Source organism: Pagrus major, chromosome 17 (assembly GCF_040436345.1).
Source record: "Pagrus major chromosome 17, Pma_NU_1.0".
NCBI classification, from domain to species: domain Eukaryota; kingdom Metazoa; phylum Chordata; class Actinopteri; order Spariformes; family Sparidae; genus Pagrus; species Pagrus major.
The window spans coordinates 5465057-5484085 of record NC_133231.1 but is presented as its reverse complement, the minus strand read 5'-3'; the positions used below and the strand labels follow the sequence as shown (position 1 = coordinate 5484085).

At 42.2% G+C, this 19029-nt stretch overlaps 2 protein-coding genes across 2 annotated transcripts; one reads left to right on the top strand and one right to left on the bottom strand.

The window, feature by feature from the left end:
* Window positions 1–102: 102 nt before the first annotated feature.
* On the bottom strand, window positions 103–5867 carry LOC141011802 (2-iminobutanoate/2-iminopropanoate deaminase-like). The gene is made up of 6 exons (XM_073485097.1): window positions 5730–5867; window positions 4816–4921; window positions 4654–4708; window positions 4496–4564; window positions 1171–1226; window positions 103–619 (listed from the first exon to the last, which is right to left on the bottom strand). The coding sequence occupies exons 1-6, from the start codon at window positions 5792–5794 to the stop codon at window positions 560–562; spliced, it is 411 nt and encodes a 136-aa protein (XP_073341198.1). The 5' UTR covers window positions 5795–5867; the 3' UTR covers window positions 103–559.
* Window positions 5868–6116: 249 nt separating this feature from the next.
* pop1 (POP1 homolog, ribonuclease P/MRP subunit) lies at window positions 6117–18623 on the top strand. The gene is made up of 16 exons (XM_073485096.1): window positions 6117–6223; window positions 6457–6568; window positions 7221–7346; window positions 7690–7865; window positions 8002–8262; window positions 8382–8469; window positions 8739–8917; window positions 9136–9410; window positions 9525–9618; window positions 9725–9833; window positions 9946–10065; window positions 13366–13487; window positions 13608–13799; window positions 15535–15689; window positions 16362–16589; window positions 17270–18623. The coding sequence occupies exons 2-16, from the start codon at window positions 6460–6462 to the stop codon at window positions 17985–17987; spliced, it is 2952 nt and encodes a 983-aa protein (XP_073341197.1). The 5' UTR covers window positions 6117–6223; window positions 6457–6459; the 3' UTR covers window positions 17988–18623.
* The last annotated feature ends 406 nt before the right edge of the window (window positions 18624–19029 follow it).

The following is a 19029-nucleotide window of genomic DNA, read 5'->3' as shown; positions in this document are numbered from 1 at the left end:
ATAGTGTATATATATACTATGGGGTATATATTTCAAATATATAAGAGCCATCACTAAGGAAGAACAAAAAACACATGATCATTTACATACCAAACATCACCATTTTAGCAAATTAAAAACATTTATTATTGAGATATATCTGATCGTCCATCATCTGACATACTGAGAGAGGATACTCTGCCATGGGTATGTCCAGTGATAACATGGCTGGTAGTGCAATTCAATAAGAGAAAACAAGCTTAGACAGTTATCAGCTATTGTGAGTGAAATGTGAGGAGAGGGAATTTAAAATGCACCGTTGTCTCCAAACATGTCTCATCAATGTTAATGAGAACAGAGAAAGTGTGCGTGAGGCTGACTGCTGTTAGTCTGCCAGGTGACCCAGGACATGGTTATTTATGACAGCATTGAATCACTAGTGCCCTACAAAAAATATTACATCTCTAACAGAAATTAGTGCTGTACAGGAATGTTGTTTATCAAATCCTGACTAGTCTGCAGAACAAGGCACATTTTTTTTGTGGGTTTCCCAGTTTTTATTGTTTGATAGATGTACGTGTTAGGGAGCACTGGTCAGAGGGCCCAATACAGCAACTGCTTCAATCTCAACCAGCCCACCCTAGAGAGTAACACACAGAGAGAACATACAAAACAATGTGAGAAATTAAATAGTTTTCCATTCAGTAATCAATGTACTGTAAAGACCGTATCAGGATGTGAGAGGAGGAGGGGGGATTCCCCTTTAAGGTGTAAGGGTCAGAAAGTCATATGAGGGGCAATTCTCTTTTCCTGAGGTGTTATAGGAAGGTAGATAAGATGACATTTACATTTCAATAAAACAGCAAATGGTCACTGCCCTGGGAAAGACATGATCAAAACAAACACCAGGGGGTCATTGTTTTGGGAAGAAGTGATTCATGACTGTCGTAAAGTATGCAACCACTGTATTTAAGTCAGAAACATTTGGAAGACTGGAGAGGACACTTTGGGTCTTCTCTCCATGCTGCATGTATTAAAGAGATCTGATTCATCACACTGAGTCTAAAATTCTTCGGAGAATTAGCAACTATCTACCTCACAAAGGAGAATTTCCACTACAACAGTGTGAGTTGAGTGTAAATCCACTACAGAATCAATGGAAAAGAGCAAACGTATTCGTCAAATACTTACTCTGGGAAGAGCAGCGACCTGGTAGGCAGCTCTGGCTGGGTAGTTGGTGCTGAAGACTAGAGATAGCAGCAGATTCAATGGCATGAGGTTATCAACACACACACATATGTTGATATTACTACAGGTGAACAGGGTAAAACTTGTAACTAATAGCTATCATCCTGACACTTCCCCAGTTGATTACTTACATTAAGGCAGTTATGTTTTGTATTGATACTCCAGTGTAATTTTAAGTTTAAATATGCAAAAGAAGCATAGTGAATTAAAAATGTTCCATTTCTGTCAAAGGTTTTTATTGATGGAATTTTGATATCTTTTTATCCCTCACATAAAAGCGGCCAACAGCCTGAAAAAAAAGAGCCTGAATTATACATGAACAAAAACCTCAGTTCATCTTTAGAATACAGACAGGAATCTCTCCCTTCAAATCAACTTCAAATCAGTAACATACACTAAAACTGACTGTCGGCTCCTCATAAACTGGCTTCCTCCCTCGGGTCTGGAGGTAGTTTTTCTAGCAGTCAAGCCCACGTTGGGCTAGCCCCGTCCTCCTAAGGTCCAGGAGCAGCCCAAAAGCTGGACTAACCAGCCTAAATAAATAAAATAATAATAAAAATAAGATGGGGCATTGGTAAATAAAATAGGTTCAGTATTAATGTATACTCTTTATTTGCCTTTTTATTTTTATTTGGCCATCTCTTTTCCTATACTGGTGCTTAGATGTTCACTGACTGCTCAGAAAACACACACACACCCTGTAAAACAGAAACTTACATATTTGTTCTAAGAACTGTATTCACTGTACTGTACTCACTAGTCTTTTTTGTGTTGTGCTGTCAATGTCTTGTCTTATAGTAAATAAATAAATAAATAAAACATTTAACAGATTTTTTTTTTAAGAATATAGAAAGGAATAAAGAAAGGAAGGTTTGGTGTATGTAAGTGCCACTGAAGTAGAGATTTCTGGCTCAGAGTATGAGAAAAAACTGATTTTAAGAAAACAGTCTTTCAAGAATAATTCAACATATTTTTAGACAAAAAATGGTGAATAGGCTAAAAACTGAACTAGCTTGAAAGACGACATGTTATGGAAGCAAAGTGATCCAAAATCTAGAAATTGTCCAGGCCATGAAAAAAATTAGTTTTCACCTTAAATGAAACAGACACATGGCTGAGCTCTGGCAAAGTTTGATCACTTGAGATTAACTTTAGGTGAAACACATGGACATGATATAATCATAATCAGCAACATATTTTGCTACTTTGTGCCACTGACTAAGATAAAATAAGTCATTGCAGATACTGGAACTGCCCAAGAAAGAAAAGCACATACACACTACAGTGCAGGTCTAACTAATAACACTAATTAGAGGCTCTGTTCCATTGTCCCAGTCAGGCTGCACAACCAGTCGTTAGTGTGATTAGTTGCACCGGAGCTTTCCCTGCTGTGAAACGTCACAACATCTTTTGTTGTACATCCAGTTAACCAACGATTTTGTATTTGTTGTTGATAATATTGAGTGTCAGGTAGGAGTTCATGAAGATACATCTTCTTGTATAAAGGGAAGTATGTGTTTTGGGGTGACACTCGCACTGTTAGGTTGAACAGGCGTGCAAAATCAAATACTGAATCTTTGGGAAAACATTTTGCTTCTTCTTTGTGAATCTTAATTGGAAAACGTTTTCATAAGTTTCAGTTTTAATGATGGGCATGCAGCATTACATAATATCCTGCTCACAAAAAAAAAAAAAAAAAAAAAAAACATTATGAAGTAGTTGAAACTGTGATACAGATAAGGGAAATGGCTCCCCCTACAGAAGCTCAAACTTCAATAACAGAAAATCCAACACAACCATTATTGGACACAAAACTGATAAGAGATTTCATGGAAATGTAGTTCAATAAAGCCACAGCAATGAGTACTTAAAGGTCCTGCACAGCTGTCATATACTAACACAGGTGTTTTCACTTATTTTGTTTGGTTAGAACTCTGCAGACTGTGAGCAGGCTTGGTAAAATGTCTCTGTTGTTGTGGAACCTGTTGGAGTGGGAGGACTTTTTTATTTCTAAAACCTGTAATATTTGTTCTGATGAAGATAAATCTTTATCACATAAAATCACGTATTGTAATGAAACTGGTTCCCTTCATTTAACCCATCCCTGAGGAGCAGTGGGCAGCCAACCTATAGCACCAAAATCCAACTCCAAATCCAAGCCAGTGGTCAGGGCAGTGACCGGAGAATGTTTTGACGGTGGGGAAAACTGGAACACCCTGAGGAAATCCATTCAAACTCCACACAGTAAGGCTTTGCCCCCAGCTGGGAATTGAACCAAGGACCTTTTTGGTGTGAGGTAACAGTTCTAACCACTGATCCACCATGCTCCAAATCTTTCAGGACCTGCTGGTGTATTTTAACCATATTTGTTGAGGGATTTTTGTTCTTTATTCACTTGAGTGCCAGGAACCAGATTTTGTCATACCAGACCTTAGATGGTGACATACCTTTCCCCTCTTATCCCCCTCCAAGAACATCAATGAGTGTGGAGATGCTCCTATTACTGTTCTTTTTGTTAATATAAACCCCCCTCAAATTACACTGAAATAAATATAGTGCATGTGGATGAAAGCCACACTTTACAGAATATTTCTGTATTACAGGTTTTGCAGTTAGAGTTAAGGGATTCATTGATCGTCTGTGGTGCATCAGATGTGGCATGTTGTCTGACATTTAGTTTAAGGCTCCACCGGCAGCAGCAGCAGCTCAGGTTACATTCTGTTTAGTGACTCAGCACACGTCAGCAGTCCTTGTACCAGTGTGCTCAGCTGTCAGCTGTGTTTCTGAATGTTGTTTCATACCTCTTGAGTGTACTTGCTTTGGCATATTTACTTTATGAACAAGCAAATTCAAGGCTAAGGATAATCTCAAGGATGTGCCCCGACAAATATAGTGGTAGGATTGACTGATTTTCTGTACAGGCATTCACAGTGAATGAACAAAGAGTATGAAACCACTGTTGAGCGCTCAAAGCATATAACAAATTAATCATCATATGAAGTCTGGGTAAGAACAGTATGTACAAAGGCGATGAATAGGCAGCTTCAAGTCAACCAAGTGAAACGTCCCCTATGTAGCAACTTGTGTGTAGCCTAACCCTTGATAATGCAGGTTCCCTGGGTTGTGGTGACACCCAGTGGCAAAGTCTGTATCGACAAGTGAGGAACTATTGTAGTCATGATGAGGCCTATGATGACTTTGCTTTCTTAACATGGCTCAGCCACAAATTGTAAATGAAAAATAATATAAGTGAATAAATGATACTTACACTGCTTGTAAACATCGTTGACAGCAGTAAAGTCATTCATGTCAGCCAGCAGCACTGTGGTTTTGACAACTGCAGGAAACAATGACAGATTTCCTCCATAGAACCTCAAAGTGATCGATTCAAAATGAAATACTTTTCAGACAGCAGAGTTTTCTCACCGTTCTCATAACCACATCCAGCAGCTTTAAGGATTTCGCCCATATTCACAAGAGCCTGTGGAAAAGGACATCCCGTATGAAGGTGCTCTGTTTTCTGGTCTCGAGACAAGTCGGTTTAATAATGAATGAATGATTGATGAAAAGGTGTTTATGGTGGTTAACCTGTCTGGTTTGAGCCTGAACACCTCCTTCCACCAGCTGTCCACTGGCAGGGTCCATCCCCAGCTGTCCTGAGACGTACATGGTCCGATCAACCAATACTGCTTGGCTGGGAGACACAAAACAGGAGCAAACAGTCATCTACATAGCATTAAAGGCTGAGTTAACTCTCTCATATTCTTCAGTGCTACATAGAGAGAGCAGACATTAAATGCATATATTTTGATAGTAAAAGTTACTGATAATGCAGAAATATGAGTTCTAAAGACCGTTGCATTCATCTGCATCTTTCTACTTTGTATTATCCTTACTCCACTTGACTATACCTCCACTTGCTTTTCTCTTATCAACTCCAAGAGTTCATTTAGTGTCACACCTGTTTACACTACTGCAATAATAGGTGTTAAAGGAGGGGTTTTTAAAGCTAATGAATTATCTGGCTAACATACACACCTCTGTTGCTTAAACACAATATTGATTTAGACAACTGATCTTTCATACAAGGGCTGCATTTTAACGCAAAGTCATACTGAACTTGATAATGAGACAGCTGCATAGAGTAAACTTCAACACAAAATGATGAGCCTACAGTGTTGTTGATGTTAACAGTTTAGCCTCACAATAGTTGCAAAAGTGCAATCCAAGTCCAAAAATGTGTACTTTGCTCTTATGCAAGTCTCAGTGAGTGACCACTGCTCCACCTCCAACCACAACTACTGGACGACTAAGCTGTGCAATTAAACACAACTGTGTGACTTTATTGAGGAACTATCAGTAGCCATAACTCTCAACATCTTTCCTACACTCTAACATGTGGTCTATAAATGTTATTTTGACTGGTAGGCCCTACTGCATCAGCTGTGAGCCAGCTGTAACTCAACGACTTCAGTTAAGTTTCAGCCTGAAGCTCTTCTCACCTGTACGGGCCGATAGCAGCTGGAGCTTTTGCTGTGCTGATAATTCTTCTGATAAGTGCAGCCATTTCTCTCCCAATATGTGATCAAATCAAGTGCTGTGACAGAGCAGAGAGCAGTGAGCAAGGAGAAGGGAAGGCTGCAACAGCACTGGATGACGTAACGGGAGCTGCCGGACTGTAAATGGTGTTGCAGACGCGCAAACAAGCTTTTTATTTCCATTTTATTTTGTACGAAGGGGGGTATATGGAAATATTATATTATTATGTGAAGCGTAGTCGTGATTGTGATGACAGAAGGCGTCATTTCCACGAGAAAGTCGGTTGTTTGGCCTGATCATTTTCAGTTCCGCCGATACACCACAAATACCCCACATACCCGGAAGCAAACATTACGTCAAACAGCGTGATGAAAACTCACATGGTAGCTAAGAGAAGTAGCTTATCTTACATTTAGAACAACATTTCGGAGATATAAGCATACTGGGGAATCTAGAGGTGAGTATATGCTGTTTAATCATTCTGTACTCAAATTTCATACCCGTTGTTTTTGTGCTTTTGTTAATTAAACCAACAACCCAACTTTACGTGGAGTAACGTAGCAAGCTAGCTACTGTTAGCAGCATTGGTTAGCGTTAAGTCATGTAGGTGTTTGAGGTGTCCGCTTCGTTGAGCAGCAACCAGCATGATTGACAGCTGCTGTGTCAAACGTGCCTTTTTGTTTCCTGCAGAAAATGTCTGCGGCTAAAGTGAAGATGCGGGAGAAGAAGCTGAGAAATCAGCCCGCCAGTGTGCAGTATCCATCAGGCAGCACACAGAACGGAGGAGACACCTCGGTCACTGGTACTAATACTCCTGTCTGTTTACCTGTTAAGATCCAGCCTGTGTTCTTGTGATGCCGTATGTGTCCTCTTCTCTCTTTATTTCCATTACCTCATCTCCTTTAGCTGCCGCATGGTCAGCGTTTCAGAGGGTCAGCACATTTTCTCTGTATGTCTCTGTAACTTAATTATCATTAACAAACACAATCTTTAATATATACACTTTTACTGTCTTAAATATAACCCAAATCTGCTTGTGGAGGTAGGACAAGCAAAGAAATAGTTCATATACAGGGAGTAACAGTGTCATGTCCACATTCAGGGTAGAATGAACTCCTCAGGAGGACCTGATGTTGAGTCAGTTGTGTTGATTCCTTTTGAAGTCATCAAATCAAACACAAATTAGTTTTTGAATATGAAGACTGTAAGTATATTATCAACAGGAATACTCCTTGAAACTAGATTTTGACACTTTAAGGCAGAACCGCATGCACAGGTGAACATACAGTACAGAAGCCACCTTAATAAGATCCTCACCATTTCTGTTTTTATCACTGTAAAAACATCAACCCCTGAGCGTCTGTGGTTCCATGTTGGTTGTCTGTTTTGCCTGCCTTGCTTCTCATTTTTACATGTGACTGCCCTGAAATGACGAATTAATGATCTGCCTGAAGGTTCAGGGGGTGGTGATGGTCCATCTACAGAAAAGCCAAAGAACCCTCACCAACGGAGCGGATGGGTCCGGGGACACCAGAGAGATGGTGGAGGCTATGTCAAGGAGATGCCCAAGTACATCACTGGTAAAGATGTTGTCCTACCACTATTAAGTAACAGTGTACTGGGTACTGTAAATGAGGACTTTTTGTGTTGAAGGATCACATAATGACTGCACTGCCAATTGTGAGAACTCCTGATAACTCTGAATCAAATATTTCATCATTTATTATCCTGCAGGCCATAGAAAATGATCAGGTTTATTTTTAGATCAGTTTCTTTTATGTGGTACAGAGTCTCTGCTTTGTCTGCTGTCCTTCAAGGAATCATTGAGTTTAGTCCAACTCAGGATATATATAAAAAAAACTAATCATGAAATTGCTTAAGAACTCCAAATGCAGTGTCACAGTCACTTCTCTCCCTATCCAGCTGGAGCTTTTGCCAGGGCCAGGGCAGCAGAGGTGAGCGCCATGCTAAAAGCTGTCACCAAGACAACGGGCAGCTGCCATGTGTTTGGAGCCCTGCCCAAACACATGAGGAGACGGGCCATGAGCCACAACACCAAGCGACTCCCTCGCAGACTGAGAGACGTGGCCAACAGGATGGTAAAGTTCACAGTGTTTCCTTTCAGCATCTTAATGTCCCACTTAAAACTTGGAGTCCTGGTTCAAGTAGCAGGTTTAATACTCTCCTTCTCTGAGTACTTCTGATTTGTTCAGTGACATTTCCTTCCTCCTCCAGCGGGAGAAGAGTCTCCTAGCCGGTTCAAAGAAGAAGAAGGAGCAGCCAAAGAGCAAGAGCCGCAAGGCCCGCCGCCGGCACGGAAATCTGCTGTTGGAGTTTAACCGCCGGCAGAGGAAGAACGTGTGGCTGGAGACACACATTTGGCATGCCAAGCGCTTCCACGTGGTTAAAAAGTGGGGTTACTGCCTCGGGGACAGACCCACATACAAATGCTATCGGCCCTCCTACAGGGCAATGAGCAGCCACTGCCTCCTGCAGGTAACCATTGCAGAATTTGAGTGTGTGATGTGTTTCATGTTCAAAACAAAAGTAGGATTGTAATCAACGGGATGTCACTGCTGGTAAAATAAGAATAACCTATGGTTTTGTACACTCAGGACCTTTCTTACTACTGCTGCATAGAGCTTCAGGGAGAGGAACAGAAGCTGCTGGCTTCTCTGTCACAGCTGACCAGCAAGGAGGCTGGTGAGTATACGCCCCAACCACAGATATATACATCTTGTTTATATCTAACCCTGTTCAGACAAAGTGCTAAAGAATATTTGGAAAGTAGACCTATTTTCTCCATGCATCCTTTCTCTCTGAGCTATGAGTGCTAATCTGTATACTGTTAAGAGACACACAGTATGATCATAAAAGTAGAACCTTTTAGATATAATGATAAAAGTGAATGACAAAAGATAAAAGTTCAACATTTAGTTTGGAGTTGTTTGCATTTGGTCGTGTGTTTCCAGGTCCTACATTTGCTGCAGCGCTGAGTCTATCAGGGCGCAGACAGGGCAGTGTGGTGGTGTACAAAGCAGGACAGTACCCCTCGCAGCCCCTGGGCCCTGTGACCTTTCTCTGGCGACCTCGTATGCAGGGCTCAACCCACAGGCAGCTTTGGATTTGGGCTCACCCCACCATTAAAAAGGTACAGTGAGTGTTAGGCAGAGATGTGGACTTGACTCATTGTAACTTGGACTATGTCATTGTTTTGATGACCTTCAACTTCAGTTGATAAAGTAAATTGGTATGACAATTAATTGTAAATTAAATTTGTGGAGAAAAATGTAATTATAATAAATATATATGAACACAGAGACAAGCTCAGCAAGACCATTAACTCCACTAACTCTGTGCTCCCTGCAGGACCTTCTTCCTGAGTTACAAGCTGTGTGCCAGTGTTATGAGGCTGTCGTTCCCCCAGCTGTTCCAGTGGTGACACCTGCTGAGGTTGTTCCCACTCTAAAAACAGAGCCAAAGCCTGAAAAGACCTCTGACTGCAAGCAGGTAACTGGAATCAAGAGAAAGCGAACCTGTAAGGATGCCAGTGGACCTCCAGCCAAGAAGATCCTGGGAGATGGAACCAGATCTCCCACCACCCCGGTTACCTGGAGGTCGAGCTCAGCTGGAATAGTTATAAAGTTAGTGTAGTTTAGAATTTCATTGAGACGTCGACTAAGTAAAAATTTGGCTTGACTGAATAATTTAATTTAATTTATTTTATTTTGAAGTTTTTGTATATCACTTTGTTGCAGTGATCTCACGATGGAGATTGTACGCTATCGCCTGATTGGACCACAGTCCCATTCTGTTCTGGCGGAAACTTTGGAAGCTGCTACAGACTGTGATGTGAGACTTATTGAGTTGGCATCATGAAATGCAAAGAGCCATTGAAATATATTTGCATTTCACGCTGAAGAACTGAGTTTTATTTGAGTTCTCTTTTGCTTTTAAGGAAATTAACAAATCCCAGCCCTCTTCCCTCTGGTGGCCCGACCACTGCAAAGATGAGAGCAAGATGAATGTGCATAAGCAACAGGCTGATGTCTATCAAATACTCAAAGGTTTGTTATGTTATTCTCTGCGTGAATTATAATATCATTGCTTTTACTCGTTGCCATCTAGTTGGGTGTGTGTATGCATGTTTATCTAACCTTGACTCTGTATTTCGTTCAGGCATCTATTCGACTGGAGAGCTGCCCTCAGGCGCAGTGCTGGGTCTGACTGTGGATGACCCCAGGCTCACTTTACCGACAAAGAAGGTTAAAGCTTTGCCCTGTGTAAAGCAGGCACAAGGTAAAATCTGACCTACCAGGCAGTCAGACAGATACACATAGTTAAAAGGGTGTGAAAATCATAGATTATGTCACCAGACTGGAATCATTCAATAATTGTCATCATATCATACTCGTACAGTGTGCAGGAAGACGTAATGTTTCTTGTCATGTATGCCAACAGAAACGTGACAGTTAAATAAGACATATCAATAGTTCAGCAAAGAATCAGTCTGTTGTTTCTGGTCCTGAGGTTGTTTTCAGAGAGTACACATCTGGTTCTGTGCTCCGGGGGGCCTCTGCCTGGCCATGCAGATGTTCCAGGTTCGAATCCTGGCAGGACCCTGTACTCCAAACACACCCTCAGTGACTGACAACAGCTGATTCACCGGCTATGAAGAGATACTGAAAGGGGTTGGTTTCAACCAGGGCCTTCATGTTTCTAGCTTTTTTACCACCGTGGAGGTTTTCTCAGTTTGCATATTTTCTATTTACAGTAACATCCAAAGAAATTCCAATGACATTTCAGTAATAACACCATAATTCTAATCTGTAATGTCTAATGTTATGTGTTATGTGTTATGTCAGGGCTCACACACGTCCATGTTTACTTCGCAAGTCATTTGCTCATATATTAGGGTTGTGGGGTAAAGCAACAGAATTTCATTACTTCCCCTTGAAAGGCATCTTTTATTCTATGCACAGGACCAGCCCATCTACAGACTTGCAATAATAAACTGAAAATCAAACAATTAACAAACGGTAAATATTTCTTGCTTTGCATTAGTTTTAACCAGCAGCTTGATGTAGCTGTAGCAGCCAGAACTGCCAGGATAGTAATGCCTGGCTTTAAAATAACCAGGGTTATTCTTCAAGTCTGTGACATGTTATCAAGAATGATTCTTTTTTTCTTTGCAAAATAATGTGTTCCCACTTTTTAGGCTGATGCCTTAATGAATAAGACCCCTTTTTATTTAAAAAAGCACAGGCCTCTGCCTCCTGAATAGCTTCCTCTGCCCTCTGCTTCCTGCCAGTCCTCACTTGAATCCCTGCTTTAGCCACCTTTTGGTCACTTGAGTCCCTGTACTGAACCACTTCTCTGGCTCTTGTTACCTTGAACTCCTCTTCCAAGGATTTCAAGGGCATTTGCAGTTTGTTGTGCTGTCCTTAGAGCGCAATGCTGCTCAGGCTCTTTGGCAGCCCAAGCCATCTCCTAAGGTGGTTACTGACCCTCCTCTCCAAGGTCTCAATTCTTGAGATTGGGACTGCATAGATGAGGAGGGGCCACAGGACTCAGGAAAGAATGCCATGCGGATACACCTAGGCTTTCAAATTCCCAGGTAGGCCAGATTTGTCCACAGATTTCTGACTCAGTACATGTAGACTGGCTGGATACTGCATCTCTCAGCGAGCTGTCATAGACCTTGTCTAGGTTCTTGACTGGCTTCTCTGTGATGGATGGTTATGGCTATGCTTGCGATGTTGAACCGATGTTGTCCTCAACTTTCCCTTTCCCTAGCACCACAGATCTGGATTTGGCTGGTTTGAAGGACATCCAGACCCACTCCACCATCTTTTCGCGCCCCTGCAAAAATTAAGCGGCAGCCTGGGACTGATTCTGTGTGTGAACACCCTGATGGGTGGCTGCCGTTGAGCAGACGTCGTTCTGGGCCTTCTGCACTCTGGTTCAGCAGACTGAATGAGCATGTCCATGGCTAGGGAGAAGAGTGTTGCAGAGATAGTGCACCCTATGACGATGCCCATCTCCATGCTGTGCCAGCTTAATGTAATTGTCTGAAGGGACCTTCATCCTGAAGTTGGTGTAGTAATCAGCGATGAGGTCTCCGACTCTGCTGGGGACGTGTAGGTCAGTGTGAGCTGCACTAACTTGTGTGCGATGGAGCCATATGGATTTGCCAGGTCGAGCACAACGATGACAGGTTGCCCTCATTCTCTCTCCTCCCTGATGAGCTTTCACCACATCTGTGTGCTCCAGACAGCCTGGCATCCCTGAACTTCCACTCTTCTGGACTGTGTTGATGTAGGTCTTCTTGGACATGCAGGTTGACAGCCGATTGGAGATTACACTGAAGAAGATTTTGCCTCAACACTCAGCAGGGAGGTGATGCAGAACTGGTCTATCTGTATGGAGTTTTCCTCCTTCAGGATCCACACCATTTGAGCCGTTCTCACAGAATCATCCACAGCCGAAGCAGGAGTTTGGGACAATTCTTGTACACTCTGTATGCTGTGCTGCTTGGTCTTGGAACAGAGCTTGCCCTTCCTTTACAGAAGACCCCTCTCACTTGCTTTAGCTGCAGCTCTGTCATGTTAAACTGCAAACCCCTGATGTCTTTCAGAGTCATTGTAAGTTGGCTTCAGGTGCTGGTCTATGTCTTCCTGCGAGCAGTTGACTGTCCCATTGTGCTTCTGCTTCCTTGGTGAAGAGGTGTGCAAAAAAGCCACACTTTTTTGGGCCCTTTTGCAACACCACCTCGACACCTGGCGCCTCCTGCGTCTCACCAATGCGGACTCTTGTACGTTGTGCTGCTCCTTCTCCCCAACAGACACTTCTGCCTCGCTTGGTGGATCTTCCAGCCGCAGTCGTTCAGATTTTGTCACATGCACCGCATTGCTCCCTCAGTTGTTTGTTCGTAGCCTGGGTCTTCTGCCTTTGTGTCTGTCCAACTTAGACTAATCTTGGGAATCATTCTAAGTCATTTGGACTTGAGCTTCAAATCATTGAGAAAATACATCATATAATCATTGAGTTTATACTTACAAATACTTAAGGATGGACTTAATTTGCTATATTGTTCTATGTTCAAACATGATCGCTACCAAACTCAATTACAACAAATATATCAATAAATAATGGTTTGATTTATTGTAGCTTCTGTTTAGAGAACATGCACACTCATTTCAGGAAACTGCAACACACAATATTGAAATGATACATTTTTTATTGAAATTTCTTCCTGCTCTACAACAAAGCAGCATATAACCCTATTTAAAATTTAAATCTGGATTTAACAGCATAACCTCCGATTGTGAAAAGCCTGTATTATGCAAATTTTGCTGAACCAAACAATCCATTAGGGCTTAGAGTCACCACACCTGCATAAATTAAGCTATATCATATGTAAATGAGGGGATGTAAAAGCATGTGCCTGTTTCCACACCTTAATATGTCTATTAATCAGTAATCAATCCACTGCTCTGGGTTATAAATCAGAGGTAGATTGCTTCATATGTCTCTCCAGACACTAGTGATGCTGGTCATACAGGAGCATGCCGTGTGTGTGTGCTGTGTGTGTTTCAGAGGTGGACGAGGAGAATAGGCGGGAGCTTATGTTGCGAGGAGTACCTGAACATTGTTGTCAGAGTTATCTGTGGGAGCGGTCTGTCCGGGACAACGTCACTGATAACAAGATATCAGAGCAGGTAGGTCATTTTCTAACGGAAATGTCATCCAACACTGACTTTTTTTTAACATCTCTATTCCTGAAAGTAAAGAAGAGCTTAGATGTTGCACTTAACTCTAGCATTTTCTGTCTTGTACAGGAGTTGAACCGTATGAGAAGTGAGGTGTTGGTGCCGGGCTCAAGGCTGAGTCCCACTCCCTTGCAGGGCCGAGTCCCAATCCTGCTGGTTCACCAACCTGGCAAGCAGGTGGGACATGAGATGAGCTCCTGGGGTGCTGGATGGGACCTGCTGCTTCCTAAAGGATGGGGCATGGCCTTCTGGGTCCCACTGGTAGGTAGCACAGACAGTGCTTTTTACTTGATTGAATTTCCCTGTATTATCTTTTCATTACTGACATGAAGTAGTGGTTTTGGAATAATTTTGTTGTCCTTACAGTAGTGTTTGTAAGTTTGGTTTAAACATACTACAAGAAACTTTTAACTGGTAATGAAACAGTTGCAATTTAATACTGAACAACATCAAGGCCATCTGTGCGACGATTAGCTGTTTCTATATTGCTACTATAGTTCTAAATGCATGTCACCAGGTCAGATCCCTACTAGGGGTGGGCGATATGGCAAAAATATCATATCACGATTTTTAAAAAATAAAATCACGATTTCGATTTTATCACGATCTTAAATCAAAAAAAGAAAAACAGACAATTTAGGCAAAATAACCTTTCTGAACAGATTTTAATTTAAATAGTTGCAGTTTTGCCAACGTGCAAACAACGTAAACATACTAAAAGGTAAACAACACTCTGATAAAGTGCACTCTTGCAACATAAAAGGTAGCTTTCAATAAACATGAAAGTAAAATATCAATGAAGACATTACTGTTTGTTTTATTCAACACAGTCATTTTAACAGGATTTAAGTATCCAAACACTAAACAGCTTATTGAAAAGGGTCAAATAAGTCCGTCAGTGGTCGGACTATCCGACGGGGGGTGGGGGGTTCGCAGGAATTTGAACACTGTACAATTTACCGTTTATTAGTGGCCAAGCGCGACCTATCCATGCGCCCGTGTGTGTGTGTGTGCGTGTGTGCGTGCGTGCGTGCGCGAGAGAGAGGCGGCAGGTGGAGGGGCTAACTGGCAGAGATGAGAGATGGTGAAACGCTGTTTTTTTGTTTTGTTTTGTTTTGTTTTTTTAAAAAAAGCGACTAACTCCTCCGTTTGGCTTTCAGCCATGGCTCTCCATGCGGCTACCGCTACACACATAAACAAGGAGGCGGGTAAGAAAAGCGCGTCACTGCCTGTAATTCGCTATGATTGGTCGGTCAGGTTGACGACCATATGTTTGGTGCGTCGGTGCATCAGCATAGAACTGCAATTTATAGAATGTGCCCTAGACGATCCCACGATCTCTGCACTTTGGCAGATCGTCTACACATTCTGATCCTTCACGATCTAATATCGTCATATCGCACACCCCTAATCCCTACTTATTTTCATAAATTAAAACTGAATTTTATGGCGGAGTACTGAGGATGAATTGAGGAGTAGGATCTGCTCTATAGTTTATCAAAAACAAAGTTAAATTTGTTTAATGGCCTTCACAGTGGCTGCCAGAATTTGTAAAAAACAAAAAGTTCCTCATAGCTGCTTTAACTTGGGTTAAAACACAATTAAGATATCCATTTAATTCTAATGAGCTTCTGCCTATCTTACTGCATAACACTGGCTGTGTACATCAGCTATGTAATGCCAGACAGAGTGATGAGGCCTGTTTGGTAAGGGAGACAGGAGTTTATTCAAACTACCAGTGTGCATGTTTCCACTTAAAGTGCTGTGAGGCTGTATGTATACAGCGTGTAATACAGTGAATGTCAGTATGGAACACTATGAAAGATGTTTTCATTATTTGGTTGCCTCGTCCATGTTTTGGGGCAGTTATATTTGTTTTGGACAAGAACTGTGAAAATGTTAAATGTACCTTGAAATTTAAAGGCAGACCAGAAGCCCTCAGGTTTGCTTTATATGTCAAGTTCCATAAAATCCAGTGTTTACTCTGTTCTGCCAGGTGTACAGAGGAGTTCGCATTGGAGGGCTGAACATGAGTCTGAAACATTCTCAGAATAAAGGAGCCCCCCACTTCCCCCATGATTACCCGGACTGCCCTGCAGGCATTCGTTTTCAGGAGGAGCAGGAGGCAGAGCTGCTGGATAAGTTCAAAAGGTCAGCTGAAGAGTGAGCAGGAAAAGAACCAAAAACACTAATACTGCGTGGATTATTATTCTTATTTTCAGAAACATGGTAAGGACTGTTTTCTGTGGGGACATCTTGTACTGCCAAAGCTTTTCTGTATCTTATAATATTATTTTGGCATGTAACTACTATGTCATCCTGCTGATAGAAAACAGAATCTCAAGAACTTGGCCCGAATATAGTAGGTCCATTTTACTTGTGGACTGTGGAGTCGACAATATATTTTAATCAACCACTGGCAAACTTAAACTGTGAGAGGAAACGTTTTCAGTTAAATACACATTAAGTAAGGTGAAAATTATACTATGTTTGGGCTGACGATGCTGTAGTGCTCTGTTTACTGTGTACTGTATGAGTGTACAATCATCTGCGAGGAAAAGATAATATTCACTTGCCTGCAGTCTTAGTGAGTGGTGAAAATGTCAGTGGATTAGTGGTTTGATAAAGAGAAGCACTCTAAAGCTGTGACCCCAGTTAATTTCCATTATTCAGATCTGTCCCACCATGCAGATGAGATGCTAATAAGGCTGCACGCTGCTCTTCCCCTACTATCCGCTGCTCAGCAGTCATGATTTGTTACATAAATTGGCAGGGTTGCCCCAACAGTTTGACAAGGGTTTGACCTCCTGACCTCTTCTGTAGGCGTCCGCCCGCCAAAAGGACCAATTACATTAAACATGGCTGTCTGGCACCGTTCCGTTGCCCATGGCAACAGCTGGCTGAGGAGTGGGAGCTTATCTGGAGGGAAGCAGGAGAGGAGAGGAAGGGAAACAGCCCGATCCAAACCACAACTGAGGCCGTGGAGGAGGAGATGACATTACATAGAGATATGACTGTAACTACGCCTCAGAGCCACTTCACTGTACTGAGGTAAATGTTTGTCTTTGTTTCGTTTTGTGCTTTATACTGAAGATTTATTCACTTTCTTATCCCCTCTTGTCTTATTGTGAAAATAAAGCCATATCAGTATTGACTCAAAACACACCCACTGTAGGTCTACGCCAAGCTCCCTTCAAACATCTTGGACATCTAAATCACACTTCTAACAATATTAACACTGTTGAATTTTAAAGGTCCCTTGAGCAGAAATGTGCACTGTTTCGGGGGGCTTTTGGCTCCAGTCATCACTTACCTCTTTCCTATTCTTTATTAAGGGACCCCAGCGCCGCTTTTGACAGGCTTGATGCATGGTGCTTCTCCAGTCTACCTCCCTTTCATCATAATGTCCCTGATGAGAATACCCAAAGTACATCCAGCCTTAAATTGCTGCAATAGATCATGGAGATTAGTAGAGGGGAAGAGTTGCATCTATCCTCATAAAACTATCACACCAGCTCTGAGTAATGACTGACTTTATGAGAAAAAAATTGGATTGATTTCCACTGTCCATTGGCTGCCTTTTTCTTTTTAGCATTAGGAATTAAGAAATGTTCTTCAACCAAATTTTATGTCCCTCAGGGTGCTTAATGGGGCCAATGAAAATGCAACTTTTCCTTGTGTTATTAATCGCCTGGTATGAACGGATATTATTTGTTTTTTATGCTTCCTAGGAACATAAAGTCGCTGAGGCTGCTTTCTGGTTGGTGCAGACCCACGACATCTAAAGGTCAAAGGCCGTGCCGTGTTGGACAGCTGCCACCTCTCGACCGTTTAACTGCAACATCGTTTCTCACAGCACATGGGATGAATCTGGTGTGGGTGCGTCTGTCACTTCTGTCCAAGGGCAAACCAGAGCTCCACGCCATGGTGTGTGTGCCAACAGCAGAGGACCTGCAGCTGCTGAAGAAAAGGCCTGGCAACAGAGGCCCCCAGGAGCCCCCACACAGAGACCACTTTAAAAACAGAATTAAACGCAGAAAGAGGGGCCCCAAGAAAGCTGCTGCATCCTCTGCTAAGACCGAGGATAAAGAGTCAGACCTTCCCTCTGTCTCTGAACCAGACCCCAAATCCTCCTCTGCCTCTGAACCTAACTCCACCACATCCAAAGAGCCCAAATCATCCTCCCAGTCATCCTCAGACCTCATCTTTGGGCTTTGGCCAGATCCTCTGCCGAGTGTCACCTCTCACTGCTCCCGGGTGACTCTGGGCTGGGTCACTCAGGGGGACTTCTCCCTTTCTGCAGGCTGTGGGGAGGCTCTGGGGTTTGTCAGCGTTGTTGGTCTCCTTGACACCCTCGTCAACCAGCCGAGGGAACACAGAGGAATGTTTCTGCTGCGCAATCCCGCCTCCCTGCACTACCGCTTTGCTAAAATCAACATAGAGATCTGATTGAAACATCTGGGCTCAGAACATGCAAAAAGCACTGAATTATTCTCGGTTAACAGGGAAAGATCATCACGACTTATATCCTGCAGAGGCCTGAAATTATATCTCATTAAGTTGCATGATGCTTCATTCACTAAGTGATCCCGTGCCTTGATAACTGCTTCAATGTTTTGTGCCATCATCTGCTCTACACTGCTGGTTGAAGACCTAATGGCAAGCATGGGGCATAACCATAAACTACCTGGTGTTGCTGTTGAATAGACAGTTTTTAGTTGGGAACTCTGGGAAGAGTCCTCATCATCATTTCAGTTGAAAAGCTTAGTTGTTTTCTTATTTGTTCCCATATCAATGCCTTTGTGCTCCACAAAAGGATCAGTTAAATACTGTAATGGAATGACAGCCTTGGTTTTAGTTAGAGATTAGTTCAGCCTTTTTATCAACTGGACTGCCAAAACAAATTCATTTCTGGCATACTAATGATACAGAGAGTATTTATGTTGGTGGCCTTCTATGACTTTTTAAAAAGTCAAATTAATCGGTTTGAATTTGAGAGAAGTGTCAGTTTCTGTTTAAATATGCCACTGCATTGAAAAGGTTTTGTTTGAACATGAGTTAATAAAATACCCATACTGCACTTGACAGATTATGCCATCTGGGGGTAATTACTGTCACCTTCTCCTGTGTTAAATCATACAAATCATAATTTAACCTCCAACACTGAAATAACGCACTGCGGCCTGGCCCTTTTTATAAGCAAATGCATTGAACAACTGATACTTTAACATGCATTCTTTTTATAGTTACACTGGCATGAATACTGGTTTCCCACACATCCCATAATGTGTAGGTGGCAGATAAGAGTTTTGTTGCTTGGCAACACTTAAGTTTGGTAGCAGCTGAGTATGTAGTCTGAGGTTTATTTAAGGTAAATATGGGTGGGCAGGCTGTGCATCTTTTAGACAAGTTATATTACAACGCCATGGAAACAGGTTTCAGAGTGAAGCATGCTCAATTCATTTCTCACACAAATTAAAACCACTCATAT

Excerpts from the sequence above, each read along its gene's own strand:
- LOC141011802 (XM_073485097.1), bottom strand. The coding sequence starts at position 5,794 with ATGGCTGCACTTATCAGAAGAATTATCAGCACAGCAAAAGCTCCAGCT. Across the intron at positions 4,709-4,815 it reads TTCAGGCTCAAACCAGACAG|GCTCTTGTGAATATGGGCGA; the intron begins GTTAACCACCAT and ends CCTTTTCCACAG. Across the intron at positions 4,565-4,653 it reads TGGATGTGGTTATGAGAACG|TTGTCAAAACCACAGTGCTG; the intron begins GTGAGAAAACTC and ends TGTTTCCTGCAG.
- pop1 (XM_073485096.1), top strand. The coding sequence starts at position 6,460 with ATGTCTGCGGCTAAAGTGAAGATGCGGGAGAAGAAGCTGAGAAATCAG. Across the intron at positions 8,918-9,135 it reads CTCACCCCACCATTAAAAAG|GACCTTCTTCCTGAGTTACA; the intron begins GTACAGTGAGTG and ends TGCTCCCTGCAG. Across the intron at positions 13,488-13,607 it reads ATAACAAGATATCAGAGCAG|GAGTTGAACCGTATGAGAAG; the intron begins GTAGGTCATTTT and ends TGTCTTGTACAG.